This window comes from Ustilaginoidea virens, chromosome 5, assembly GCF_000687475.1.
Source record: "Ustilaginoidea virens chromosome 5, complete sequence".
Classification (NCBI taxonomy): Eukaryota; Fungi; Ascomycota; class Sordariomycetes; order Hypocreales; family Clavicipitaceae; genus Ustilaginoidea; species Ustilaginoidea virens.
The window spans coordinates 4,728,615-4,754,943 of NC_057320.1; the positions used below are offsets into that span (position 1 = coordinate 4,728,615).

The window sequence follows — 26,329 nt, forward strand, 5'->3', positions numbered from 1 at the left end:
GTCAAACATTGATCTTTGCGCGTGCGTCGATCGACAGGCCCCACAGCGCCAGATGCAGGGCCCGCACACACGCTATACTTGGATAAGTCGTACATAGCTGGTGCCTGTCTGGTGCAATTGATGCGCAGTTGTGCAGTTGTGCAGTGCAGTTATGCAGTTGCGGAATTTCCGGGCCCTCGACGCGCCCATCTCAAGGAAACCCACTGACGACTGGAAAAATACATCATCGGAACCCCCGCTCTTGTGACGGGCAAATGAAGTGGTTGCATCTCTCCCAAGACCCTGACTGATACCGTCCCCTGGGTACCTTGGGCACAGGCAAAGCTTGGAGAGCTTTCACCATGTTACTACTACAGAAGCCCGTGTACGTACAATGGTGCTGGCTTTGACGCAACTGGTGTGATGCCACTTTAGACCATGTGAAAGAGGACCAGGAAATCCAGGTAAAGCTTCTTATTGATTTCTATGTACACGGCCGAGTACTCGAATACCACGGCGAGACTCTTACTCAACTCCTCGACTGCCCTGCCCTGCCCTGCCCTGCCCTGCCCTTCCTGTGGTGGCTTTGTTGCCGTGCATCAGAATCGTGCGTATGGTCTGCATGTAGCCTTGGCCGGTGGCGCATCCAAGCTCCATGCTCAACGACCGTTGTACTCATAAATCGACCTGTCCACGCGGGCTAAAAACATGATATCTTCATCAAGCTGCTGGCCGCTCTGAGCTAATCTCTCAATTTCTTCCTCTGCCTCATTGCGTGCTTGTACAACGGACATGAAAATCTCGTTGCTTGGGTACAAGTTGACGGTGTGTTTTCTGCTAGTTTCGAGTAATCCATGAGATCCAATTTTGGGCATATACTTAGCATAGGTGTTGATAAGGTAGCAAGCACGGATAATTAACAGCTTGGCCCGGAGGGCGCTCGGCTCTAAGCGCCCGTCTTGCCTGTGATTGTCCATTAAACGTAGCACGTGAGAAGTGCACGCATAATACTCAAGGTGGTGCTCCTGTGCTTTGGGGCTCAAGGGCCATTTTCGATGTGAAGACATGCGTAGATATTGCCTGGTATATTCGGCCACGTATTGCCCAAGCTCGGGGGAGTAAGCATTGAGAAGCGGAATAACTCGATTACTTTCGCTGCTGTCATTCCGCACCCGGAGTATTCCAACGACAATGTTGGGCTCTACATCAAGTGACAGTCGCTGGGCTTCAGAGGGGTTGGGTTTTGACAGCCTAGTTATCAACTAGGAGGGGCATGTCAGCAGCCATTACCGCAATAACACACAGGCAATGAAACGATAGAGGGGTGGGCTCACCTCGAGGACTGCAAACTGAGCCTCGACCAGTCGTAATTTCGCGTCCCTTAGCTCAGCCCAAGAAATTGTTTCATCATCAAGATCGACATCAAAGTCAAATTTATTGAGGTATGGTCTGTGACTATCCTGTCTTGGATAATCCCCCTGGTTTGATATGACCTCAAGAGTCGTCAAGTCCGGGTCGAAGGGAATGTGCATACGATAGAGGCAGGTCGTGTACTTGAAAATTCTTCGCCGCAGCTCTTGCAGACTTGAACTCGACATCTTGTCATAGACAGAGTGACAAATGAATCGCTGGAACCATAATGTAGGATGTTGGAGCTCAACTCCGCCGCTGGCAAGGCCGCGCAAGGCCGGTCCCCTTATCAAACCCCTTTTGATTTCTGCAGTGATTTCTGCAAGCTTGGTGAAGATTGCAACTGCGCGATCACGCTGTTCAGGGCACAGTTGCAGAACTTCTTGTCTGTAGTACCTGACTTCTCTGTAGATAATACGCACTGGTGTAAATTGTCTTCCCGGTGGGGCCCGATACATCCGCCGAGTTCGTTGCGCCGGCTTATCAATCCGGTGTTGGCGATTACGGATCTTGGGATTGATTGTCAGGCCCTTCATCGCTTGTCGGAGAGACTGGGCAACGACTACGTCAACCTCAGTCGACCTTGGCGGAGATGTGGACTCCATCGAGGCGGGAATCGATCGCATTTATCGTAGATTGAGCGTTGGTTCGTCGACCTCGGGAGAATTGCACGACGTTGCGCAGGAAGGCTCGACATGCAGGCTGTTGGACTGCGGAGACAAGATCAGTTTAAAAGAGACGCAAAGTGTGGTGGTGTGGTCGTGTCGATTATATATGGGGTTTACCCACCCCCCCTAGTGGGTCGGGACCGCACCGCACGGAGCACACAATAACAACAACAAGTCGGGGATTGTCCAGACAACAAGGAAGGTACATCCCGGGCGAACTGCTATTTTGAGGGCATGAAGGGGTTTATACCGATCAACGTCGACTCCTGAACCAGCACTCTGGGTTAGGAGGTACCTAACCTAACCTACCTTGGGCTAGGTACCTTATGTAAGGTACGTGGTCATAAACCGAATGTGTGTGCAAGAGCGACGATGCGAGGGCATGGCCCCGCACATTTGGGCGGCAAGCTGCTCCTTCACTTGTCTGCCGCACAAAATAATAACTCGCTGCTAGCGTGGTTCTTGTGAGTTATCTTCCTGCTAGTCATCTCAATCTGTTACATCTTACTTCAATGTGCATTGTGCCCCTAGCTGATATCGTACGTGCTCTGGGATAGATATCCTTTCGATACTAACAGATAGAACACGGCACTACACGAAAACATGAACATTGAGCAATTGCTGGATGTCCCGAAGGAAGAACTGGATTTTATTTACCCCCAAGACCTGTCGGAGGATCAGTTCGATTCACGATTTCGGACTCTCCGAGTCCCACGTCAAGGGCTGAGACGATGGGACAGCTTTGGAGAAGACCCTGTCTACCTTCAGCAGTTTATGAACCGCCGGACAGAAGCATGGAAACCCATCATAGTTCCATGGATTCGCTATCTCGGCAGTGAGACATGCATGCTTGATTTTCTCAAAGCAACTTTGATTCTTCGCGTCAATATCGCCCTGAATATCATCTCTCCGGGTTTAGCAATTATAGCATCACCCCGGTCTTTCCCTAGTTATGGCACAGACGACAACAGACTAGAAGGTGAACCGGAAAAATCTATCCTGCCAGATTTTCTGGCAGTCGATGGAGATCCAGAAACTAAACCCACACTTGAGTTGTTTCGAGACCAAGTCGTGGCCCCTGGAGAGGCCAAAGTTAAGCATCCGGAATCATGGAAGAACAAAGAAAAGACCCTACCTGGGACCGAATATTGTTATGGGCCGTGGCTGCAACAGGCTGTTCAGTATTGTGTTGACTTGAATGTGCCTTTGGGCTGGGTTTTAACAAACAAGGAAGTGGTATTCTTCCACATTTTGCGATGTGACGATCATGATACTCAGGAGATCAAAAGAAATACACGCTCCTCGCATCCGTCGAGCTCTCAGCTCGAGTCTCTCCCATCAGAAGCAACCCAGGAGCCCGACTATTCATCACCTGACGTCCGCTTTAAGCATGATTGGTACCGCTTCGAAGATGGAGACGAAGAATTTCCGGATGTTCAGAACGGCACTCATCATAGCATCCCGAATTCACCTGATGCCACAACACCTATGCCTGGCCCCAATCCAATCTGCGACTCTCCTGAAACGTCCTTACCTAGTATCAGTATACGCCGGTCGCCCTGGCTGAAGAGGCCACGAGAAATAACCCCGGAGGAACCTCCCGAGTCTCAGGAAACGACTCTTGCACCAATCACCCCGACCCCGAACCCGCATGTTGCAGGTAGCAGTTTCGCGGAGGACCCTCCTGGGTCTCAGGAAACGACTCTTGCACCAATCACCCCGAGCCCGAACCCGCATGTTGCAGGTAGCAGTTTCGCGGAGGACCCTCCTGGGTCTCAGGAAACGACTCTTGCACCAATCACCCCGAGCCCGAACCCGCATGTTGCAGGTAGCAGTTTCGCGGAGGAATCTTTGGCATTTGCTGAAGTGGATTCCGACAGCGATTATGATGGGATGGGAGATCCTCGTTCTAAAGACCCAACCCACGTCTTGATTAAATCATACCTCCTCTCGGACAAGAATATAGCGAAGCGACTCGTGGAGCTGATCACGTTGGCGAAAAGAGCCAAAAACCTTCACGCCCTTAAGATCAGCAGCAGCAAACTCTCCCATTCCGCTTTAGATGCAATGGAAGCCGCTCAAAAACCTTGACTCATGCTTATTAGTGCCCGCCTTTATCTAAATATACATGTCATACGCGAAGGCGAGAACATTGCTTATTAGTCTAGCTTAGCCACTCAGGCACTAGTCCCTATGCCAGCCGATTTCATGGATATCATGGGCGCAGGAAAGCGAAGGGAGCTAGGCGTCTCTACTCACAAAATCAAATACAAACACGTCAAATCATTTTATCTGATTACGAGACGGTCCATGATCTATGCACCATAAGGGGTAACCTTCTAATTAAAGGACTTTGCCAGGTTGAGAGTGCAGTAGTGACCGATGTCTGCGCGATGTTCGGTCGATTGATGAGGTGCCCGACGGCCTATGCGCTAGTTTGGAGCAATGGAAGAATTAGGCCGGGTGAATGGATTGCCCCTAGCAGTAGAAACTGGAATAACTTGTGCAGCGGCCTTGTTTCCGTACATTGGAGCTTGCCGACCCCTCCTAAGAAGGCATTATATCACCAAGTCTGCTGGTTCACCTCCACCTGTAGCCCGTCGCAAATCGCAGGCAATCGAGGCTCTCAGTGCCGCTTTTGATAAGCCGGTCAATTAGCCAGCAGCCCATGTATTCAGGCTCTACATGGTTCGGAGACGTTGTTCAGGTCAACGTCCTCATCTAGCGAGGGCTTATTGTCTGCTGGTCACACATGCGTCACTCGCCTTGCTTGTTGTACCGAGACGTCGAACGATGCAGTGTTTTGCGGCATGCTTTCCGGGACGATATTCCATGCTTGGCCAGATGATGTCGTCCCTCATCAGCAGCAACGGAGGAGACACCGCAAGCAAAGGAACATGCGACCCCGGTGATTCTCAGCATGGCAAATGCTTGGCCCGGAAAGGTACATGTATCGAGATATCGTGTCTTGGTGATATGAAGGCTTCTCTTTTCAAACGTAAGCAGACGGATTGGAAAGTTCGGTTTTCCACCTTTTGAAAATGATGGCCTGCATTCTAGGGACTATGAGCCGGCCGTCCTTTGGAGACCCCCAGGGCACAAGCTAGCTAGCCTACGATAGCCTCCTCCGGCATTGTCTGGCATTGGAAGAAGCATCCACCATCCCGGGTGTTCGGTGACTTGTCTGTTTCGCTTCGCGCATATTCCGAGCCTTGGTAGGCAAGGGATTTCGATAAGAGCCCATTCGGTTCGAATCCTCGTTTGGCTGTTGCGTCGCTTGCTACGGAGCGCGGTCCTCGTTGGTATATTGTGGCAATGTTTCACGCCAGGGTAGCTTATGCCGCGGGGCTCCTACACGATGCTCGTTGTGCATGGCGTAAAGACGTCGAAAGGACAAATGTAAGGAAGACAAGCAGCCCCAGGACTAGAGGATGCTTCATCCGGCGCGGTCGGCGAGCGTTGCTGAGCATGCGATAGTAAAATCCAGTGGTGCGGTGCGGTGCGGTGCGGTGCGGTGCGGTGCGGCTCAGGACTCGAGACAACTTCATGTACAGAGTGGACATGCGAAAGACGTGGCTGAGCGCGTCACACTGCGAGGGCAACAGTTCGGGCCCCTCAGCTTACATGCAATACAACCCAGCAGAGTCGTCATGCATCCTTGCCCGCAGATGGACACTAAGCCCTAGCGGTAAAGGTGGAGGAATGCAGACTTCAGGGCCGGTACCTGCCGTCGGCAGATCCGGGCCGAATCACCCCATCCTCCTCACCTGCATGATGCCATCCGCCATCCCCCGACACACGGTTGCCAGGAAAAGGGAACGCGTCTTGCACTGGGGCGCTGTTCGCCCCTCGGCGGTCTGAAAACGGGCTACGGGCCAGACGCGATGGCAGACGGTTCCGTCCGACGACCAAGTCCGGCTGCCAAAAACAAGCCGGCGATTTGCTCAGCGCGAAAAATCCGTATGCATTGCCGACTCTGAGAGCTTGGTCCGCGGGTTGGTCGGAACCAGGTCTCACAACTCGCGTGCCACCCCTGCACAGAGCCAGGACGGGGATGCCGGATTGCCGGGTCCGAGGGAGCAAACTCGGCAAGCTGGAGGCAGGCAGCGCGGCAAACCCGCAAAGCTTGAACGAAGCTTTTCCGACAAGCGGATCTGGTGGGGCTTTTATGCGTTTTCTCGTGGTGTTTTCGGGGTGCTGCTGCGACAGCAAAAGCGGACGGACTGCGGCCCCCCTGATGGCGTGTCGTTGTGTGGCACCCCCTGACATCACTGCGGGCATGAAGCGACCGATGCGCCCGTCTCGAGCTTACTCGCCGTGTTGCGGGTACTTTTGACGGTCTCATCACACCGGGGAGCGCCCACGGATAGGGTCAAGGAAGTGTGGCTCGATAAAGTGCGTAGCTAGAAAAGGCCCATCTTGGACGCCACAAGGGGGGACGACTGCCGTACTCTGCGTCTTTGTTCGTTTCGCGACTGAATGAAGCCAGTCGGTAGCTTTGACGACAGCAGGTTATGAATAGAGTTCTATAATTGAACCTCGCCGTCTGCTGGACGAGAAAAAAAAAAAAAAAAACCCTTGAATGGCTACTCCGTACTGGTTGTAGCTGCTGGGCCTTCTGTCTGCTGCGACATCATGATTGTGGCCCAGGGCGGACGTACAAGCTTGTCTTTGTGTGTCCGCGGGGGCTGGTCTGCGAGGGCTGGTGCCCGGATATCCGCACTGCGCAGTCTGGACTCTGCAGAGATGTTGTATTATTGTATGCATGGCTTGCCGATCAGTCGAAAAACGGGATGAAACATGCAGCAAGCTGGTTTTTGCCTCTGCATGTCTTTTTGTCTTTTGGGTCTTTTTTTGCAGACAAAAGGCGGGCGGTGGGGCAGGGCGGGGCGGGGTGGCTGAATCGGGCCTGGTTCCATTTGATGGATGGATGCATGTGGCCTGTGCTGGATATGAAAGCTTGGGGCACTCTGCCGCCCTGGGCGGGGGAGGCTGTGGGCTGTGCTTCCACCAGACCAGCCCATTGACTGTGCTGCTTTGTGCTGCTTTGGGCGGTGGACGACGCGCACCACACCTTGCATACATACCACATGCACCGCCCAGGAGCTCAAAGTGCTCCAGACCACGCTCCGGCAGAGCCGCGCCTCGAAAAAAAAAACAAAAAACGCAGGACCATCCAGCGTCGACTCGCCGTTTCATCGTTCAACCACCCAGGGATTGGGAGTCGAGAGAAGCCCGCCTTGCCCCTGTGTGGCGTTCGGAAGCCACGGAAGGCCCTTTCCCCCCCCAGGGCCAAGCAAGTTCTCCACCAACCCCAACCTCATCTATCCACACCAGCGGGGAGCGAAGGATGGATCTGGCCCCCAGGCCAACGACGCGCAAAGAGGAGCGGGCCGCGTCGTCCCAACATCATCCATCATCCATCATCCATCATCCAGTCACGTACGACCGAATGACTAATGCTGACTGTGTCCAGGTTTCGAAAAGATGCGAGCGCCTCGGCCACAAGATGTACGGGCATTTCCTCCCCCATCTTCGTCATAAATCCGTCCCATCGCCCATCGCCCATCCCCCCCCGGCCGCCGATCCAGGGTACCAGGGTGTCAATAAGCTTGATACCAGACATACCCAGTCCTTTTGCCCTGGCCGGCAGTGGGCGGCAGTGGGCAGTGGGCAGTGGGCTCAATGCTCATGTTGAAACATAGCCGACGGCCCCAAACCAACGGCTCTAATTTCAATCGAGTCATCCCCCCCCCCCCCCCCCCTTCGCCCCGTGGCCCACGCAGCTACAGTAGTGCACCGACAGGGGGCCCCAGGCGCAGGTGCCAGCACCACTCAGCTTTGTTTCTCTTTCGGGCGGCAAAGCAGCAAGCCGTTGGCGTGCCGCGTGCGCTCTGCGGATGCCGCATGCGGCCAGCTTTTCCAAGGCGACATGGACGAAACGCGGCCAGCTCTGGCTGCCGTGATACCGTGATACCCCCCCTCCCCGCCGCCCCGCCGCCCCGCCACTCCTTTCATCCCAGCTCGGCACACACACAGACACCACACACATACGGAGTACACATACACAATACACACAAGGTTTGCTGGCGGGAGTTCGAGTGGGGGACTCGAGACACGGCGCGCAAACATCGGAGCAGAAGAGACGTCGCCCATTCGTGTTCGGGGGTGACAGGGGAAATGCGGCGCCCCCGAACTCTGCTGGGCCTGTTGCTGGGCCTGTTGCTGGGCCTTGTTCATCTGAAAAGTCTGCTGGCTCCCCCCCCCCCCCCCCCCCCGGGGAAGGATGGGTAGGGCGCGCAAGTGCGACGAGGCCAAAGCAAGTTTTCGCAAACCCCGGGTCGAGCGGTTATGCCAATCAGACGACGGCTTATGCGTGCATTTGTCACTTGATTCGGCCCGTGTGGGATTCGCTATAAACCGCTTGCCCGGCCGCTTGCAGAGCGTCCGACTTGCTCTCCTCCTCTGCACTCTAAGCACGTCTCGACGAATTCCACCCCGGACATCTCGCACGCCTCCATTGGACATTTTGGTCGCCCGTCCGGCTCGTCTCTAATATTCAAATCCACCTGCTTAATTCTTGCCATCATACTTGCTCGCTGTCTGATAACACTAATACCCCCGGCCCCCCCCCCCCTTCACCTCCCTTCCGGTCCGCCCGCGATATGCGTTTCTCAACCGTTCTCCTAGCAGGGCTGACGACCCTCGCCGCCGCGCAGACCCAAGACGCCCCCGTGACGCAGGACAACCCGCACGTCACCTACCAGGCTGTTCTGCCCCCCGAGCCCTTCTACGACGGCAAGCTGGATGGCAACATCCGCGGATACGTCCGCGCAACAGCCGGCCCCGGGGGCCAAGGCGTCAAGTTCCACGTCAAGTTTGAGAACCTGCCCAAGCAGGGCGGTCCGTTCCGTACGTGATATCCGCCCGTTCCCTTGCTTCTTTTTTCTCCCCCTTCTTGCCCCCCCCCCCCCCCCCCCCGACCCCAGCCGCCCCGTTCCCGTTCCCGCTTCCCGCTTCCCCAAAAGGGCTCACACCCCAGGCCAGTCTACCACGTCCACGTCAAGCGGGTGCCCGCGGACGGGAACTGCACCGAAACCCTTGCCCACCTCGACCCCTATAAGCGCGGCGAGGACCCCCCCTGCGACGCATCCGAGCCGCAGACGTGCCAGATCGGCGATCTGAGCGGCAAGCACGGCAAGATCACGCAAGACCCCTTCCGCCAAGAGTACGTCGATCTGTACGCCTCGCTGAAGGAGGGAACCCCGGGCTTCATCGGCGACAGGTCGATTGTGGTGCATTTCAAGGACAAGAAGCGCATCACGTGCGCCAATCTCGAAGAGGTGCGCGGGTGTCATGCGTAGTGTGGTGGAGCTACGTAGCAGGCAGCTGGGGGTTGAAGCGAAGGAAGAGGGGAAAGGAGAGGAGAGGAAAGGAAAGGATAGGAACTGAAAGCTGGGTTAAATTTCTTTTTTTTTTCTTGTATTTATTTCTTTTTTTGACCAGGACGAGGCCCTTGGTACCAAAAAAATGGAATCACGGCATGCGCGGCGTGCTACTGGGGGTGTCTATGACGGGACCGACTGCTGTGACGCCAGGAAATCTGATGCAACCGCGGACGAAAGCGCACATCCGGGCGGCCGCCTTGCTCGTTGATGCAATCCGCACACTCGTCCTCGGCAGACTTGGCCCGAGGTTGCATGCCAAGGAAAACGAACACGCTTTGCACACAGGTCTTGGCCCCGTTCAACGGACACGCGCAAGCTCGGCCGATCGAAGCCTCAGCCGCAAAGCCCCCCCTTCCATGCCACCCCATGCCACCCCCAGGCGACGAGGCTTTTGGCCACATTGGCATTTGATGTTTTATGTTTTATGCAAGCCAGGCTTGCTGATCTGCGTTCCCGCAAATGGGGTGACGGGGTGCCGAGGCCCGCTCATCGTCGCCCGCTGGCAACCGCGAGGCCGGAAGCGCATACGGCTGCCGCATCCGTGCGCGGCCTTGCGCTGCAAGCTACAGCTGAGTGCAAGACCGAAATGCCTGGCGCCTCCCCAGGACAAGCGGCCACGGTGGAGATTCCAGAATCTGTGACAAAAGTGACAAAGGGGGGAGGGGATCGATGGGCGGCCGTCGGGGAGCAAGTCACGGACAGGGCGGGTTCGGCATGCGCTCCTGGGAAGAATGCACCGCGCAAACAGCGACGATGATGACCGCGGAGACTAGACGAGCATGCAGCCCACTGCTGGAAAAAAAAAAAAACTACCGTAAGTGCATCTGGCCACCGTTGCTCGGATGCCTGCGTTTCAGGTCGAATCAATTCGTGTTGCTTTTACACTCCCGTTCTTGAGCCCGGGATGCCGCCATCCAGCGCTCCGAACGACAAACCAAGCCGGAAAGGAGAAGAAAAGAAAAGAAGAAAGCAAAGCAAAGGGAAGCAAAACAAAAAAGTGAAAAGAAGAAAAAAAAAAAAAAAGAGGAATCAAGGAAATTAAAAAAAAAAAAAAAATCTGTTTCCCACTGCTACATGCTCATGGCACACATGGCACTTCATGTATCTTGTCTCAAATCAGGGCAAGCGGTCTGCGCTTAGTCGTTTCTGCGACGCCAGTTGTCAGAGGCCATGCTCCGGCTTCCTGCTGGCGAGCCCTCGCCCGGCGGGACCTCGTGTTCGCGGGGGTTGCGGCGCACGCGGCCGCCGCCAGACCTGTCGTTGTGCTGGAAAGACCGCTCCCGGGCCTTGTTCGGCGGAGGCCTCGCCAGAGATACCTTGATGGCGCCGTCGTCGACGACCTTTCCGTTGAGGGCGTCGATGGCCGCTTGCGCCTCTTCGCTGGTCGCAAAGTCGACAAAGCAGTAGTGGTGGTTGCCAGGGAACGACTTTGTGCTTTCATGTGGAGTGATGCGCTTGCTGAAGGCGGTCCTGGCGGGGAAAAAAACGTTAGCCTGGCCTCTTCCGGTCTCTTCGTTTTCCCGTCTTTTTTTTTTTTCTCCCCTCGGCCCCTTGATTTGGATTTTTGGTCATGTCGAGAACAGGGATCCATCCCCCCACTTACGGCTTGAAGTCGGCGAAAATCTCGGTGAGCTCTTCGACGTTGCGGTCCGGGTCGTCCTGCTGGGCTAGACCGCCGACGTAGACGCGGCGGATGTTGCCCTCCTCGACGGCGTCGTCGTAGCGCTCCGGCGCCACTCTCTGGTGAGGGTGAGGGTGAGCGCCGGCGCCGCTGCCGTTGCCCCAGCGCTGGGAGCCGGAGCGGCCTTCGTGGCTGTTCCAGCGGTTGCTGCTGCTGTTGTTGTTGTTGTTGTTGTTGTTGTTGCTGTTGTGGTTGGAATTGTAGTTGTTGCTGTTGGCGCGAGGCTGCTTGGGCTTGCAGGGGCCGACCTTGAGGGTGCGTCCGGCGATGGTGGCATTCAGCGACTCCAGAGCGCGCTCGGCGCCGTCGCGGCTGGCAAAGTCGACGAAGCAGTACCCGGGGTTGCGCAGCGAGACGGCATCGACGGACATGTGGACAGTCTCAAAGTCGTCGAACCCGTGGTCTCGCAGCCCATCCTCGACCTCTTCCGCCTTGACGGTGTAGAGCAGGTTGCCTGGATTGTTTTTCACAGAGGCCGTCAGCATCCAGGAAGATGGCAGACGAAGGGGGGGGGAGGTGCGGGAGGCGCCAGGCAACGGGCCAGCTTACCCAGGTAGATGCGTCTGCCTTCGGCCAAGGCATTTGACGAGCCGTTGGTGTCGTTGTCCATGGCTGCTGTTATCTCCTCGCAGTGGGAAATAAAGCGACATAGGTGAGAGAGAGGGAGAGTCCCTCTTTTTTTTTTTTTTTTTTTTTTTTTTTTTCCCTTGTCGTCCCGTCCGCACTCTGTCTCCCCCCCAAATGAGGTGGGCGGTGGGTCCTTGCTCAGCCACAGGTTGGGAATTTCAGGCACAAAAGGTTACGGAGTACTTTGGATCTGGCAGAGAGCCGGCCTGCCGCACGCGCAAAAATACGTGGTGCAGTGCATTATGAGCAAGAGCAAAACACAGTGATTTACTTGTTTAATTAATTGATTAGTTGATTAATTATTTTTCATTTTCATCTTCATCTTCATCTCTCTTTTGGACCGTGGGGCGGCGGGACGACGCGGGCCCCTCCTGTATTGTGGATGTACGGAGTACCTGTGGATGCTTTGAACATGTGTTCTTTGCCGCAAGCCGTCAGGTACCCTTGAACTCATCAATGTACTCAAAGGTATGTATGTACCTATTGACTGTATCTCGGCGCGCTGGAACATGGCATTCTAGGAACCTCTAACCGTAACCCCTCTTTGCGCCGCCAACCTACAGAGTGACAGCTCAGCAACAAGCAGCTCCCTGCGCAGCTTATGATGATGTCCTCTTTCCAAAGGCAAACCAAGTTGGAATGGGATGAGAATCCGGATGAGAGACGTCGACAACATCAGGCGCGTCGCGTCGTGGCTGGCTGAGACATGGTGATTCTGCACAGTGTCTGGTTGCTTCCATGTTGTGCCACGGGGCACTGCTGGGTCCTGGACTTCAGTTCTTCCAGGTTTCTGGTCCATCCAGGTGCGAGGCGAGGCGCAGCCTACCAGCCACCAGGCCAGCTTGACACGGAAACGTCGGTAGACGCGCCCATGTTGCGATATCTTGTGGGCACGGCTGAAGTTGTCGCAAGAGTAGGCCTGGCGGCTTCCAGTGGCCTGGTGAGCCTGGGGTCCAAATAACCAGACGCTACAGTACAGCTCCCAGGCTCGAGGCTGGCCGTAACCGCCCCCCGAGGCTTCAGCGCGCAACGGCAGCCCACATCCTGCGGAGCCCCACTGACGGCTCTCCTGGGAGCCGCCCTGGCAGCCGCCCTGGCAGCAGTCTCCCTGCAGTCACCCCCCCCCCCCCCCCCCCCCAATTTGCCCGATTGACGTCTCCACCCTTTCGCCAAAAAACATCCCATGCCCATGTCTCCAGCTTGTTCTGCAAATCCCCTTCGTCAATCCGACCGACCGCACTGTCGTCCCAGCATGGCCCCCGTACCGCCGAATCCCAGCGCGTCGCAGGATCCACTGGCCAAGAGACTGTCTGCCGCTCTCCCGAAAGACGTCCCCTTTGGCGTCTACCACGTGTCCACGCCGCCCAGGAAGACGGACGCCCTCTGCTCCGCCCCGCCAAACCAGCGGCCGGATCGAACATTCTGCGAGAACCACTTCCTAGCCGTAACGGCCACCGTTGCCCCCGAAGCCGGCTCATCCTCGCAAGACGCGGACCCGGCCGCGACCGAGGCCCGCGCCCATGCCCGGACAAAGGTGGAGGAGGTGGTGGTCCTCGGCCTCGAGATCTTCATATACACGACGGCTCACTCCACCACCCTGTTCGTCTCCAAGGCCGACTCGACCGGCTACTTGCGGCGCCCAAGCCTCCCCAGAGGCTCGCACAGCCCCATCCGGCACGTGTGCGCCACGTTCATCGAGTTCCTGGTCGAGAGCCGCCGGCGCAGAGACGTCCCGCTCGTCATCAGCCTGTTTGCCCGGTCGCAGGGCCAGTACCTGTTCCCCGGCAGCGTCAAGCACGGCGGGAAGCATGTGCTCGACGACGGGGGCCTCATAAAGTGGTGGTGTCGCGTGCTCCAACCCCTGATCGAGTCTGCGTCTGGGTCTCGGGCGGACGCGCCGGGCAAGGCTGCCAGGGGCTACCTGGTCGTGCCGGGCCTCGACGCGCGCGAGACTCGGGCCTTCATCCCCCGCAGCGCTACGGCCCCGGCGTCGTGGTCCCTCTCCCACCCCCTCGACAAGATTTCGCACTACTCTCGAGAGTTCGATTGGGTGCCGCCGAGGTGCCTCATTCCCCGGTTTCCCGACGACCCCAAGTCGCGCTTTCGCGACGAGCTGGACGACGAAGCTGGCAGGTCCGGAGCCATGAAACGCACCGGCAGCTGGGGAAACGTGGATTCGCTGCAGACGTTCTGGGACATGATGGCCTACAGGCAAGAGTGCTCCAGCGGCAGGATGACGGGCTTCATCTGGGTCGTGTTTGATGACGAGCCCGGCCACGACGAGCAGCCGGGCGGCCAAGACCAAGCCGCCGCCCCGGGGGCCGCGGCTCCCCGCAAGCAAACAACAAACGGGTCTCTGCCCGTCAACCCTCCCAAGTCCACGCCGCGTAAACTGTTTCCCTCGAGGACGGATCGCGGGGGCGACAAGACCGGACCAGGTGGCAAGAGCAACAAGTCGCGCAGGAAGAGGATCAAGCTGAGAGGCCCGATCAAGCCGCGGCAGCCCAGGGTGAAGACGGAGCAGCAGAGTCATCTGCTGAGAATCCCCGCCCGCAGCGCCTACTACTACTGGCCGACCCGAGGGCGCGGGGAACGCATTGTCGACGAGATGACCTACAAGCGGGCGACCGAGCTTATGCTGCACAGCGACTTCTCGACGCTTGACAAAGCAGCGGGTAGCTCCGCCCGTTGGATCAAGGAAGTAGGCATGGGCAATGACTGGGGCTACACCGTCGTCGGGGAAGGACAGGGCACCATTCCCGGCGACGCAGATACGTCGGGGGCGGTGAACAACCTGACGGGCCTGGTCAAGAGGAAAAGAGCCGATACGGCTGGAGGCGGGGAAGAGGGCGTCAATGTACTCGGCGGTAGTCTGGTCAAGAGGAAGCCCAAGGATGAGCCCAAGGATGGGCCCCAGCGGGAGCTGGCGGAAAACGGGGCAGCAGTCAGGGTTCTGAGCTCGGGGCTGGTGCGCAAGAAGCCCAAGGCGTAGCTGGGACGCGGCGCGTCGCTTGGTCTGGTCAATTGTTGATTTGGCGCGGCTCCGGGCTGCAAGGTGTCTCTGCCAGAAAAAAAAAAAGCATGCTGGGATGCATATTTCCTGGAATTGACCCTGGGACCGAATTCCCACATCGGGCGGTGAATACTTCCCTCTCGTGTACGGGGTATCCATGCCGCCTCTACTCCGGACTCGGTGCAGCCGACAAGGCCGGCGCTGGCCGCGGCTTGGCAGAAGCTTCCTGGCCAATCACGCCGACGACCGAGGATCGTCGCGGTGAACCCCGGCGAGGCTCGGCAAAGTGGGGCTTCGCAGGACGCAGGAGTCCGGCGACGGTGCCCGGGCCCCGCATTCGCACGGGAACCACCGACCGACCGCTTTTCGCGCATTTCCGCATGCCCTCGTGCAGAGATGGCCGTGTTCCGGGAACGGCGAGCAGCCGCTACGTTTTGTAGGCCAAGAATCTCGGACTGAGCCCGAGGAAAGGTGGGAGGTTAGTTCGAAAAGGCTCCGCGTCTCCTTGCACGCAGGGCATGGTGTCGGGCCGTCTCAGGCGCGAACGTCAAAGGTGAGTGAGGTTTGAATCGTATCCAGCCCCAGATCGAGCGTCGTAGCGCGCCAATTGTGCGTGAATACGAGCCGGGCATTGGGGGCATTGGAACACGTAAACACGCAGGCTCTCGAATAAATTGACGGTGCAACCTCCCGCTAAGCCTAAAGTAGAACTTATACTTTTGCATATATTTTTTTCTAGTAGCAGCTACGTACCGCATTTTTTTTCCTTTTACTCTACACGCAATTCTCCATTATTATTATCATTATTAATATATTACCCTCGGGGTGTTTAAATCCAAGCCTGAATAATCCATCTAGAACCCTCTAGAATAATAGGAGAGTAAAAACCCGAGCGCCAGGGGGAAGACCTTTCCTGCAACGATAAAAACTATCCAATGCGTTCCCTCTGGAGGGGGGGGAGCGGGATGCGTTCCGTGCCCGCCACACCACCACGCTTTTTGCCCACGCGATAGTTTTAGAAGCGACTCTTTTTACAATGCACTAATCAGTACCAGGGTACGACCGAGGGATGCCTAGGTAGGTAGTTGAATATAAGGCACGCCCGGAGTACCAAGGTACCGGGTGATCATAGGTACTACGTTATTGTGTGCTTATGACAGGTATTTAAGAGAGAGAAACGGGCAGTCACGGGTCGGAGCCGACGACATGGCATTTATGTGTGCCTCAGTCCCGCGTGCGCGATTTCCATTGTTAGAGCAGCGCAAAACAAGAAAGGTCACGGCTAGTAGAAAAATGTGCGCAAAGGTACAAGAGCGGGCGGCTGCATCTTCGATTTTCGAGGTTTTGGTGTTTACTTACTCATATTCACCATGGACAACTGGCATGCCATGATAACAAATCCTTGTTACGGCGAGATCCGGCTCCAATGACATGCAGCTGGCTGATGTGCCTGCCGGCTCGGCGGGTCCCGCAAATGATGCATGTTTGCAAGCCGTGGGGAGCCGGGGGTTTTGACACGCGCTTTGCAGCGATTCCCATCCGTCGCGAAACCGTTGGTAATCGTACCATGGCCTCGCCCGGATTTTGGCGCGATAGCCCTTGCCTCCCCCACCCCTCCCTCGGCTCAGCTGGCAGGGACTGCGTTCAAACCTGTTCGTCGACACAAGGAGGACATGGAAGGAATCACAAGACGGGCCATGAAGCCGCCAAGACCCTAACCCATTTGCCCTTATCAAACCTTGTCGGCTAAGCGCCTCAATCAAGGGCCAAGACCAAGCCGCACCTCCCAAGTGCCTCATACCCAGCTCCAACAAGCCATCATCATGCCACGTAGGCCTCGGTTATGGGTTTGTTGCAGTGCCTGCCGACGGCTAGGAGCTCTCCAACCGCCATAATAGGAACCAAGGCCCTGGAATTCCAGAATGCCAGCATACGCCTCGTGGCCCACCCGACCTCGGTTCGGCCGACGAGGCGTTGAGCCACACACACACACTACATGTTGCCAGCTTGACGACTTCAAGCAGGCTTACTGTCTGGTTGCCGCTAGTCCTTTTCTCCCCGTCTTTAACCATGTTTCAGACCGTACCGTCGGGTCAAGCCCACTGGACGGAAACCAAGCCTAGACTGCACACAATCGCAAAAGCGGGCGAACTGGAGCTAACAAAATACGGTGATTAGTAGATCAGAATAGAAAAAAAAAATTCAAAACACGGGGCGCCGCAACAAGCGACGGATAATGCAGAAAAGCTTTAAACAAAAACGCCCCGGTTCTTGGCGCGGAAAAAGCTTAAACCTTCAACTGCTGTGCTTGCTGTGCGGAGTGAATCCTTGCGGTGGGCAGCTTGGAAATAAAACACGTCATGCCGTGTTTTGCCATGGACAGCTGTTGAGTCAGGCCCTGGTGGCTGGCGCTCTTGGAACAAGATATAAGAGATGGGCAGGCGCCTTTTAATGCTCGACCTTGAAGGGAAAACATCCCCAACCCGGGCCTCTTTTGATTGCTTTCGTTTGGCATCCCCACTTGTAGATGCTCAAGCTAGGTCTTTCCTTGGACAACGGCTTGAACTTGTCTACTTTGAGGACGCCGACGCTCCTTTCTTTGCTCTGTGACGGCGTACGTGCCTGATTATCCCACACCGTCCGTCCGTCCGTCCGTCCCCCCTTCCGGCCCCTTCTTCCTTCTTCCTCATTTGTTTTTTTTTTTTCCTTTTTTCGTCGAGAGAATTTTATTTTTTTAAAAAAAAAGGAAAAAAAAAAGGAGGGAGAGAAAGAAACCTCCCGAAAAATGCGCCCGCTCCAAGCGTTGGCGCTGCTTCTCGCGTCGGCGAGCATGGCATTCGCCAAGCCGGCCAGACCAGCCAAGCCCTCCCAAACACCCGAACCCGTCTGGTCGCATGACGTTAACACCCACGTATTTGACTGGCGACTACTACCATCCGAGGACACTGAGAAGGCGCTCTTCAAGCGTAACAAGCCCGACGGCATACACGACGGCGTGCCGGCAACTCGAGTTGCCGTCGACAACAACCGCGGCACCAGGGGCGTCTTCTACCGGGGCACAAACGCACCCCCCTCGGTAGTTTTCCAGCAGGGCTTTATCCCAACTGGCAACATCATGGACATCCAGAACCATCTAAGCTACAGAGGCGGCTCGGGCTACATAGCCCTTACTATCCGCACCGCTACGGCCGACACGTACGCGTACGGCCGCACGGGGTCGAGAACGCCAATAGGCTACGTCTACGTCGTCAGGGCGATGGGCCTAAACGATGGGTACTTTTTCCCGCCCATGTACCCCAATGATCACATCGTCCAGGCGAACCAGGAGTTCGGGCACCCCGGCCCCATAGCCGCCGGGTTCATCCTAGGCGCCTACGAGCTGAACGGGACGGGCAACCGGCGATGGATCGCCAATCCCAACTACCAGCCACCTCCTAACCCAAACCCTGGCCCTGGCGCTGGCCCTGGTACTGCTGGTGGCGGTCTCTGCGTCATATCCAGGAAGAGGTCGGATTGCGACCCGTGGAACAACGCCGAAGACACGCCTCTGCGGAGGATCTGCCCCCGCTTCAAATCGCTCGAGGTGCAGGTGCAGCTCTCCGACGAGTGGTTCGCCGGCACCTGGGATACCATCGGATACGACGTTGGGCCCACGGATCACACGCAACACTACGATCTTATGGCTGCGCCTCAAAAGGGCGCCAAGGGCACCTCAAAGGTTGATCTCGTCAAGGTCTTTGGGACTGACACGATTGATATCCAGCAAGGCCTATACTTGACTCTGACCGTGCAAGGCGTCATGGGAGCGCATCCCAACAACGACCAGTTCAAGATCCAAAGTCTGATACCCCCCTCCTCCCCCCTCCTTTCTCTTTTTCCTTTGCTTCTTGCCGGTTCTTCATTCCTATTGCTCTGGAAGACTGACTCCTAGGTCGTAGCCATCAGCATCGTCGGCCAATGCGAGGACGGCAACTATACCGCGGGGACAGAATGGACCCTCAACGAATGGGTCCGGCATCCAGCCAAGGGCGAGGGCACGTTCGCCCCTTACAAGCTGGAGCGCTTCGGTAAGCAGTACACCAACTATGCTCCCAACATGACGAGCACCTTGTGCCCCGTCATCACTGGCGTCAACTACGACTTCTACGTGGGCTCCGACCTGTTCGGCGCCGGCACCGACGACAAGGTCGGCTTCTCCATGGGCCTGAACAGTGAGGTTTTCCTCGGCCAAAGTTTCTACCGCAACTACAAGAGTGCGGGCGACGTCGACATGCGGAAAGTCTTTGGAATGGACAAGGTCCCCTTGGCGAATATAAACGCCCTCCTGTTCTACCAGACGGGAACTGCAAAGGATCAGTGGAAGATTGGCGGTATGCCCGACCCTTGTATACATATTCATTATGCTTTTGCGATTCTCCCCACCCCCCCCTCCCCCACCCCTTTATCTCCCCAACGTGAAACCCAACTGACGTACGTGCAGGCATTACCCTGGAAGCAACATGCGAGAGTGGCCAAAAGTTGCGCATGACAAAATACCAAAAAATTGATGTGTGGTCCGAAAATCCTGACGGAGCCAACGTGGTTTACGGGGGTGAAGTTGATCCCAGCATGTGGCGTATCTTATAACGTAGGCTGGGGGCTCAGGAGACCCGGGGGCTTTCCCGCCTTTTTTTCCCTTGCTCCATTTTATTCATGCGTTTCTTGTTTCGTTATTTCGCTGCGTCTTTTGCCATGCTTTTGTTCCCGCTTGGCATTGATTTGAACTCGTACTTGGATTGAACTCTTGTTTTCAGGACATCGGTTTGGGACAAATGAAAAGCCTTGCATGTCGGACTACTTTATGCATGAATGGACTGTATATTCTCTTGACAGCATTCCGTGGCGGCTGCCGCTGCTGATGATGATGCCTGGCCCGGCCGGCTGGGCCTCGCTGTCTGCAACTGTTGTTTGGCATCATCATCCTTTTCCACATGACATACGTGACTGTCCACCGCGTGCCTTCGCAAGTCATGCCCCGGGTACGCATCTTCGTACACCAGGCAGTGCACCACGTAATTCGAATGCTACAATCGTCCCACGGCCCGCACGAAGCAGGCCATTCACGGACATGCGACGGAATACCAGCCGCATGCTTACTGCCCTGGTCGCAGGCACGAGTTATGCCGCTGCCATGCTGACACGACCAAAAACTAGCACAATAAGAACCCCAGGAGACGCGACAAGAAAAGTCTATTCGGAATCTTCGACCGCTCCGGCCGCCGCCTTCACCATGTACACTTGCATCTAAAAATACAGAAGCAACCACGGGCCCGTGGCACGGACCGGCGAGACATTCCCCTCCCCCTAAATCTACATTCGATTCACCTTCTTTGAAATCTGGATGATTGTCTGCCAGAGAAGCTCGTTTACGACCGGGTGATCCGGGTTTGAGCCCTCCAGCGCGAACTGGGTCATGGCGTCGGAAGCTTTTTCATCCTGACCCTTGCTGAGATAAATATTCAAAAACGCCACATACTCATTGATAAGAACGGCCAACGGCGGGCCGTTGCAGCCAAAACCACAGGCGTGTATGAGGTTCGACCCCCATGATAACTTGACGCGCTTGTAGAAGGAGTCGCTGACGGCCTTTTCCCGGAAGGAGGCCTTGGCCGCCTTGAAGAGGTTGTCGGTGTGCTGCGGCGCGGGGCTGCGCTTGACCGCGAGCAAGTCGGCCGCTTCTCCAGCAGGAGCAGCTAGACCAAGGCCGACGAGGGCTGTGGCGACGACGACCAGGGCTTTCATCCTGGCAGGTGTTTTTGTAGATCTTGCTGATGTATATTAGAGGGAAAGAATAGAAAAGAAAAGGAAAAAGAAAAAAAAGAACGAAAAAGAGAACAGAAAAGTATAGTAAAGAATGTGAAAAGAAGAGGAGAGAAAAGGAAGGAAAGAAATAAGAAATGGAGAGCGGTTGCGGGTTTGAATTCGCCGCGCCAACAGACGCTCGTTACGTGGAATGGCGCGCCGGAATACTTGCTGGAGAAACCAAAGGCCGCCTCTGTCAAGTGCAGCTTCGCGGACAAAGCTTGTTTCGCTGTCGCAGCCGCTGGACTCGCCGAGTCAGACACGACGTGGGCTCGAGGAAATTAAGATTTAGGCTTCGGTTACAGTACGAGGCGCTAGCTAGTCAGGTCGCTTCTCGGCAGCCAAGCTAAGCTTTGTGGCTGAGACGGCTGAGGGCTCGACCTGGCCCGGATCCAGGCCGCAATGTATTTGAGAAGTGAGTGAAGCACGGTCGGCATCGCCCGCGCCGCGCTTTTACTCCTGCTGAAGGATATCGCTGGTATTCACAGGGCAGCATTTCTGTATTAGCGAAATGCGCGCTTCTTAGCCTTGTGCTCGCTGTGGGCCTGAGCAGGCGCTGCCGGGCTGCGCCCCCAGTTTCATCTATTTTAAAGTCTCGCTGCTGGTGGCTTTTCTGTCCCACGGCACAACAATCTACGCACTACTAATGACCTCTGCTTCTTTGACACCTCGCCGTCGTGTTACCAAAGAATTTCACCAAAAACGCGACGCCACACTAGGTGCGGCTCTGTTGGGCTTCTTACAGCTCCCTTTCCACAGATGTCTTGACCCAACTTGACCAATCGGTTGCAAGAACTGGACTTAATCACTGTCTGCAGGCCAAGCGCGCCAGATGTCGAATGCCTCCTGCGCTTGTCTTGCGTTGCCTTGCATTTCCGGAGCAAACAGCTGGAAAGTCCAACTTTCTTCCTCCAAGCTGCTTCCGAGGTCCTAGCCTGCAGAGCCATAATGACGTCAAGTTGAAGTGGATGAGATTCGGCTTTTACTTGGAATCAACCCAGCAGAGTCGCCTTGCCACAACACCCCTACACAGACATGATGAAGAGTGATACTGGCATGGCAGCAAGCATGTTAGAAATGGGGGGGGGAATACTCTGATTTCGTCTCTTTGCCGAACCAAGTCTCAACCCGCAAATGCGTCAGGATAGTCTCCTGTTGTCCTAGGCAACCCCTTGAACAAAAGCCTATAAAAACGCGTTATTATCGGATTGACTTGCGGTCCGTTTTGAGTACCTTCCTGATTAGGGCGTGCTTTTAACAGCATTCAAGTCATGGCCAAATTGATTAGTCCGCGTCTTTGGACTGCTTCAATCCCTGCTACAAGTCAAGGGTCTGGAGTAGATTCTCCAGTATACAAGGGGCTACTTTAATAATTCAAATCGTCACATTTTTTTAAACTCGTAGAAAGAAATTTCTTCATGGTGAAAGTCGGCACAGGAACGCCACGACAACGGCAGGGATAGCACCGAGTGACCCATTCGTCAAAAAAGTACGCCAAGTCGGACACCCAAGCAGCGCAACTGTTCCGGCGCCTCGCAGCTTACCATCATCCAGGGACATCTGGCATCTAAAGCAGCCCGCTGCTGCGTATGCCGGCCAAACGTCACAACCGAACCCTGTTCGGCCGCTGAATACACGGCGTATTCATACTGACGCTCGGCAGGAACAGGCGGCGAGTCCAACGCCGGCGCGTCACATCCCATGTCTGCGTGACATGTACGGTCCGATAGCTGTAGGACGCAGCCTGCTATGTCTGCCCCGAGACGGGTGTCCAGCGCAGACGCTCGCTTGTGCGCAAACCACCACGCAGCACGTGGTCCCTTGCCATGGCCCGCGGGGAATTAGCAGCAACAAAGGCGTCGCTTCCTCTGCTCACGTCCTTGGGCATGCCCATGACAACACCGACGTCCAGCCTCTCGGGCCACACACCTGCGCTACACGTTGCAGGCCATCCACCCCAAACGCGCGGCCTCCTAGGTTCAGCATCAACCCGGCTATCGCGCAGCCCGAATTGCCATCTCCAGCGTCTCTCTCTCGCCATCCGCGGTGTTTCCGTGTCCCTCTTGGTCCTCCCGTCGATGTGGCCGACGAATAACACGGCCGACGACTGGAGTTGCTGTGCTGGTCATTTTTGGTCGCGCGTAAGCGCACGGCATCAAGACGGGCAACACCTGCCGGCCTTTTACTCCGTAGATGCAGTATTACATGCGGTCTGCTCGCCGCAAGGGTGCGCACAGACTTGCCCAACCCAACCGGGACGCAGGCTCTGTCCCCGGGAGCTAGCCGCTGCTGCTGCTGACAAGCGGCGGGCCCCTGGGCCTAGAGATGCAACGTGTCAAATCATTCCGCCAAACAGCACGACGTCACACCAGGTGCGGCTCTGCTAGGCTTGTTATAACTTCCTTTCCACCCAGCAGGCCAGCCAGGTTGCAGCGGAGGGACCCACAACGCTGGAAATGGCCGCCGACCCAGCCTTTCCCAGGCCCCGGCGCGCGGATCCGTCCAATCACCGGGGCGCTGCCGCCCGTAAGCCCGGGGCCGGGCGGGGCGGGCGGCGCCGGCGGCCTGGCCAACCAGAGCGCGAGAGGTCCGGGCGAGCATCGGCACAAACGGCTGGCAGCTTCCTGCGCCTCACCCCAGGGCGGCGCCGGACAAGGCATTTGGCTAGATTCGGAAAGAAAAAGGGAAGCCCAGTTGCTTCGAGATCCCGGGAAGAAGACCCCTGTTGAGCTTTGACTATAGTTTGACGCTGTGAAAGGCATAGGAGGTGTAGAAGAGGTGTGAGCTTGGTCGACCCTTCGTGGTCGACGCTTCGTTCCCGCTTACGTGGCTGGCTGATCGACGTGGTGCGTTTTTCGGAATCGCGTCGGGCCGTCTGCGCAGCGTCGGCTATGAAAACGGCAGTCTGCTCAAACAGATGTTGCGTCTGGTCGTGAACCAAGATCCCCGCAAGACAGTGGATAGTAGACAGTCCGTTGAATAAAAAGGCTACATGGCCCTCGTTTCCATTTAATTCAACAGCCGGACTATAAATCATCTCGTGGGACATATCCCTCGACGCTCACAGCCGCCTATAAAACCACCAGTCCCGTCCCAGTCCCGTCAAGGAATCTGTCCGACCTTCACCGACACCCAATGCTAAACACAGTCCCGGTCACCAGTCTCCCAACCTCTACCTACCCACACTCGAACAGCATGTCCACGCAGTCAACCCGGCCTCCGACCGCGATGCCAGCCCCGAATGAAAGCCCAGGGCCATCATCTTTGACCTCCTCACCACCCTGCTCGAACTCTAGGCCCTACTCGACCCATAGGCCCTCTGGGACGCGTCGACTCCCTGCGGAACCGCCCAGAGAGCACGCCATGGCGGGAGCGGTTCCTGTAAACCACCGCCAAGCAGGGCTCCTGCGTCCCCTACAAGTCGATGCTGAAAGACGGCGCTGCATCCGCGGGCTTCCCGAGTCTGCGCCCGCACATCTCTGCGGTGGCTGGACGGGCATTCAGTCCTCCTGGCACCACTCAGGTGCTGCGCGCTCCGAGGGCTACAAGCTGGGCGTCGCCACCAACTGCTCCAAGAAACGGAACACCTGGCGGCCCATCAGGGCCCCAGGGGGGACAGCCGATGATGGGCAGACCGTGTTCGACGGCGTCATGACGGCCAAGAAGCGGCTTATACGAGCCTCGCCGCGGAGCCTACCGGGCTACTCTCCAAGCCATGGGCGTGGAGGCCAGCAACGCCCTGTTCGTCACCGGGAGCGCCGCGGACGTGGATGTTGCGGCGGGCATCGGTATGAAGACGGTGTGGGCACTTGCGGGGGACTGAAGAAGGAAGGGGTTGCTCCGCTGAGAGAGGGCAAGTCGCTAAATAATGCTTTAGGGGACTTTCTGCAATGAGCAAGACTGGTGTCACAGCTTAGTAGCCAATTTCTTTGAAGCAGAGTTGGCAGTATTTTGTAGAGGACAATGAATGGGCTTAAGTTAATATTTATTCGCCAAGTTCCATCACTAATCTTCCCAAGTTCTGATTTAAAGTTCAACAAGGTTACAGCTGCTTTGTTGGAAGGTGGACGCCTTCAACATACCCCGGCATTATTACGTCCCTATTTGATACACCAGAACGACGTCCTGAATCTCAGCTGGGTAGCTCTGCTCCTAGATGTAAAAGCGGACTGGCAAGGAAATTTCTGCCGCAATCGTCACTCGAAGCGGTGAACTGAGAGTCGGAGAGGCCAGCCACCAGACGTCCATCTTGATACCTCGTCATGTCGCCACCAAAAGCGCAGCCCTTCACAAGCTCGCAGCATGTACTGCATTCAAAGCAGTCTAAACTGAACCCCAAACGCGGAAATTAAACGCTTCCTCTTCTCCTCTAGCCCATCTGGAGCAGGCTCCCCCAGCTCTCGCAACATCCTGCTGGCTTTTAAATCTACCCTCACCTAGTCAGCAAGATGCAAACAAACGTAACCGCCAGCCGGAGACGCCTACCGCTGCATTCCTCCAAATCCAGCAAGTTCTCGGGACAACCGGCAATCTCGAGACCGGTGAAGATATTGTACATTGGGGCCAGTTTCTGCGAATTCGTTACCACGAAAATGTTACGTAGCTGCGACTGCAAATTCTTGTTCCTAGACGGCTGATTAGCTCGCCATTCTTACCCGTGCATCCAGTCGTTCTCTTCGTGAACTTACCTGGCCTTGTTGGTATTCAAATCCCAACGCAACGATGCCATCTCGGAACCGTGTCTATCGACATCCCGACGGAGGGACGCGATCTCCTGCATCATCCGCTCCATACGTTTCATCGCATCAACGTCCTCGGCTTGAGTGCTTCCTTGGTCGGTATCCGAGCTAGCGAGGCTTGGCTGTTCGCGTGCGTGCGCCATGTTCAAATTCCGTCCCTTTGCAATGCCAGGTTGGATCGAGAAGAAGGGTGAAGGGTTCTCGCGTGAAAGCAGTAAATAAAGAGGACAACCCCGCTGACCAGGCAAAGTACCTGACTTTGTGTTGTTGCCTGAGGGCTTCCTGCCTCTTTTGTGTTTTCGCGCCAGATATTTTTATGCAGTCAGGCGCGGTCTATACCGCCTTCCCTGTACTCGGGGCATGGACATCATCTTCTTCTTCGTAGCGCACTGTGCCGAGCTCTTCAACTCCCCTTGTGCCAGTAACCGGCGACGAGCCATCGCTACAACCGTGTTCGTCACGGGCTCCGTCTTGCTTTGCGACGCGGGACGTTCCGAGGTACGGCTCAGTCGCCTTGCGAGAACACGACTGTTTCAGAGGCGCGGCTCCTGAGGCGAAATCATAAGCCTTGGAGGGAATGAAAGTGGACATGCTAGGGGGCCTCGTCTAGCTGAGACCCGTCTTCGGAACGGTGAGGCTCTGCGAGTGACATTGTGTCAAGGTTGCGGCTCCATGATGCTTTACACAACATAAAACTTGGCTCTTTGGATCAGTTCATTTCTCTAGCTCACTGGCTGATCTGTCAGCAACCCTAATTCACTGGTCATAAACAGCTTCTAATCTCAGGTAGAAGCTTTTCATTTAGCTAGCCCTCGTATTACGAAAGTCTCTCCTCCTCAGACGTCTTTCCATAGCTCGGTATTATCACTAGCATAATTTATCCCACAAGATCTCTCTCGGATGGCGCGCAAATGGCCAACCGA

At 56.1% G+C, this 26,329-nt stretch overlaps 8 protein-coding genes across 8 annotated transcripts; 3 read left to right on the forward strand and 5 right to left on the reverse strand.

Annotated features, from left to right (window-relative positions):
• Positions 1-638: 638 nt before the first annotated feature.
• On the reverse strand, positions 639-1,994 carry UV8b_06999 (uncharacterized protein; the record flags this gene model as incomplete). The annotated part of the gene is made up of 2 exons (XM_043144496.1): positions 639-1,241; positions 1,314-1,994. The coding sequence occupies 2 exons, from the start codon at positions 1,992-1,994 to the stop codon at positions 639-641; spliced, it is 1,284 nt and encodes a 427-aa protein (XP_043000431.1).
• Positions 1,995-8,722: 6,728 nt separating this feature from the next.
• UV8b_07000 (uncharacterized protein) lies at positions 8,723-9,421 on the forward strand (the record flags this gene model as incomplete). Its single annotated transcript, XM_043144497.1, has 2 exons — positions 8,723-8,969; positions 9,105-9,421. The coding sequence occupies 2 exons, from the start codon at positions 8,723-8,725 to the stop codon at positions 9,419-9,421; spliced, it is 564 nt and encodes a 187-aa protein (XP_043000432.1).
• A 1,220-nt stretch (positions 9,422-10,641) lies between these two features.
• Positions 10,642-11,796, reverse strand: UV8b_07001 (uncharacterized protein; the record flags this gene model as incomplete). Its single annotated transcript, XM_043144498.1, has 3 exons — positions 10,642-10,975; positions 11,109-11,640; positions 11,736-11,796. 3 exons carry the CDS (start codon positions 11,794-11,796, stop codon positions 10,642-10,644), a joined length of 927 nt encoding a protein of 308 aa, XP_043000433.1.
• A 1,269-nt stretch (positions 11,797-13,065) lies between these two features.
• On the forward strand, positions 13,066-14,805 carry UV8b_07002 (uncharacterized protein; the record flags this gene model as incomplete). Its single annotated transcript, XM_043144499.1, has 1 exon — positions 13,066-14,805. The coding sequence occupies one exon, from the start codon at positions 13,066-13,068 to the stop codon at positions 14,803-14,805; it is 1,740 nt and encodes a 579-aa protein (XP_043000434.1).
• Positions 14,806-17,611: 2,806 nt separating this feature from the next.
• On the forward strand, positions 17,612-19,452 carry UV8b_07003 (uncharacterized protein; the record flags this gene model as incomplete). Its single annotated transcript, XM_043144500.1, has 3 exons — positions 17,612-18,665; positions 18,765-19,196; positions 19,307-19,452. The coding sequence occupies 3 exons, from the start codon at positions 17,612-17,614 to the stop codon at positions 19,450-19,452; spliced, it is 1,632 nt and encodes a 543-aa protein (XP_043000435.1).
• A 603-nt stretch (positions 19,453-20,055) lies between these two features.
• On the reverse strand, positions 20,056-20,607 carry UV8b_07004 (uncharacterized protein; the record flags this gene model as incomplete). Its single annotated transcript, XM_043144501.1, has 2 exons — positions 20,056-20,109; positions 20,191-20,607. 2 exons carry the CDS (start codon positions 20,605-20,607, stop codon positions 20,056-20,058), a joined length of 471 nt encoding a protein of 156 aa, XP_043000436.1.
• A 4,373-nt stretch (positions 20,608-24,980) lies between these two features.
• UV8b_07005 (uncharacterized protein) lies at positions 24,981-25,549 on the reverse strand (the record flags this gene model as incomplete). The annotated part of the gene is made up of 3 exons (XM_043144502.1): positions 24,981-25,093; positions 25,153-25,292; positions 25,356-25,549. The coding sequence occupies 3 exons, from the start codon at positions 25,547-25,549 to the stop codon at positions 24,981-24,983; spliced, it is 447 nt and encodes a 148-aa protein (XP_043000437.1).
• Positions 25,550-25,739: 190 nt separating this feature from the next.
• UV8b_07006 (uncharacterized protein) lies at positions 25,740-25,997 on the reverse strand (the record flags this gene model as incomplete). Its single annotated transcript, XM_043144503.1, has 1 exon — positions 25,740-25,997. One exon carries the CDS (start codon positions 25,995-25,997, stop codon positions 25,740-25,742), a length of 258 nt encoding a protein of 85 aa, XP_043000438.1.
• Between the last annotated feature and the right edge of the window lie 332 nt (positions 25,998-26,329).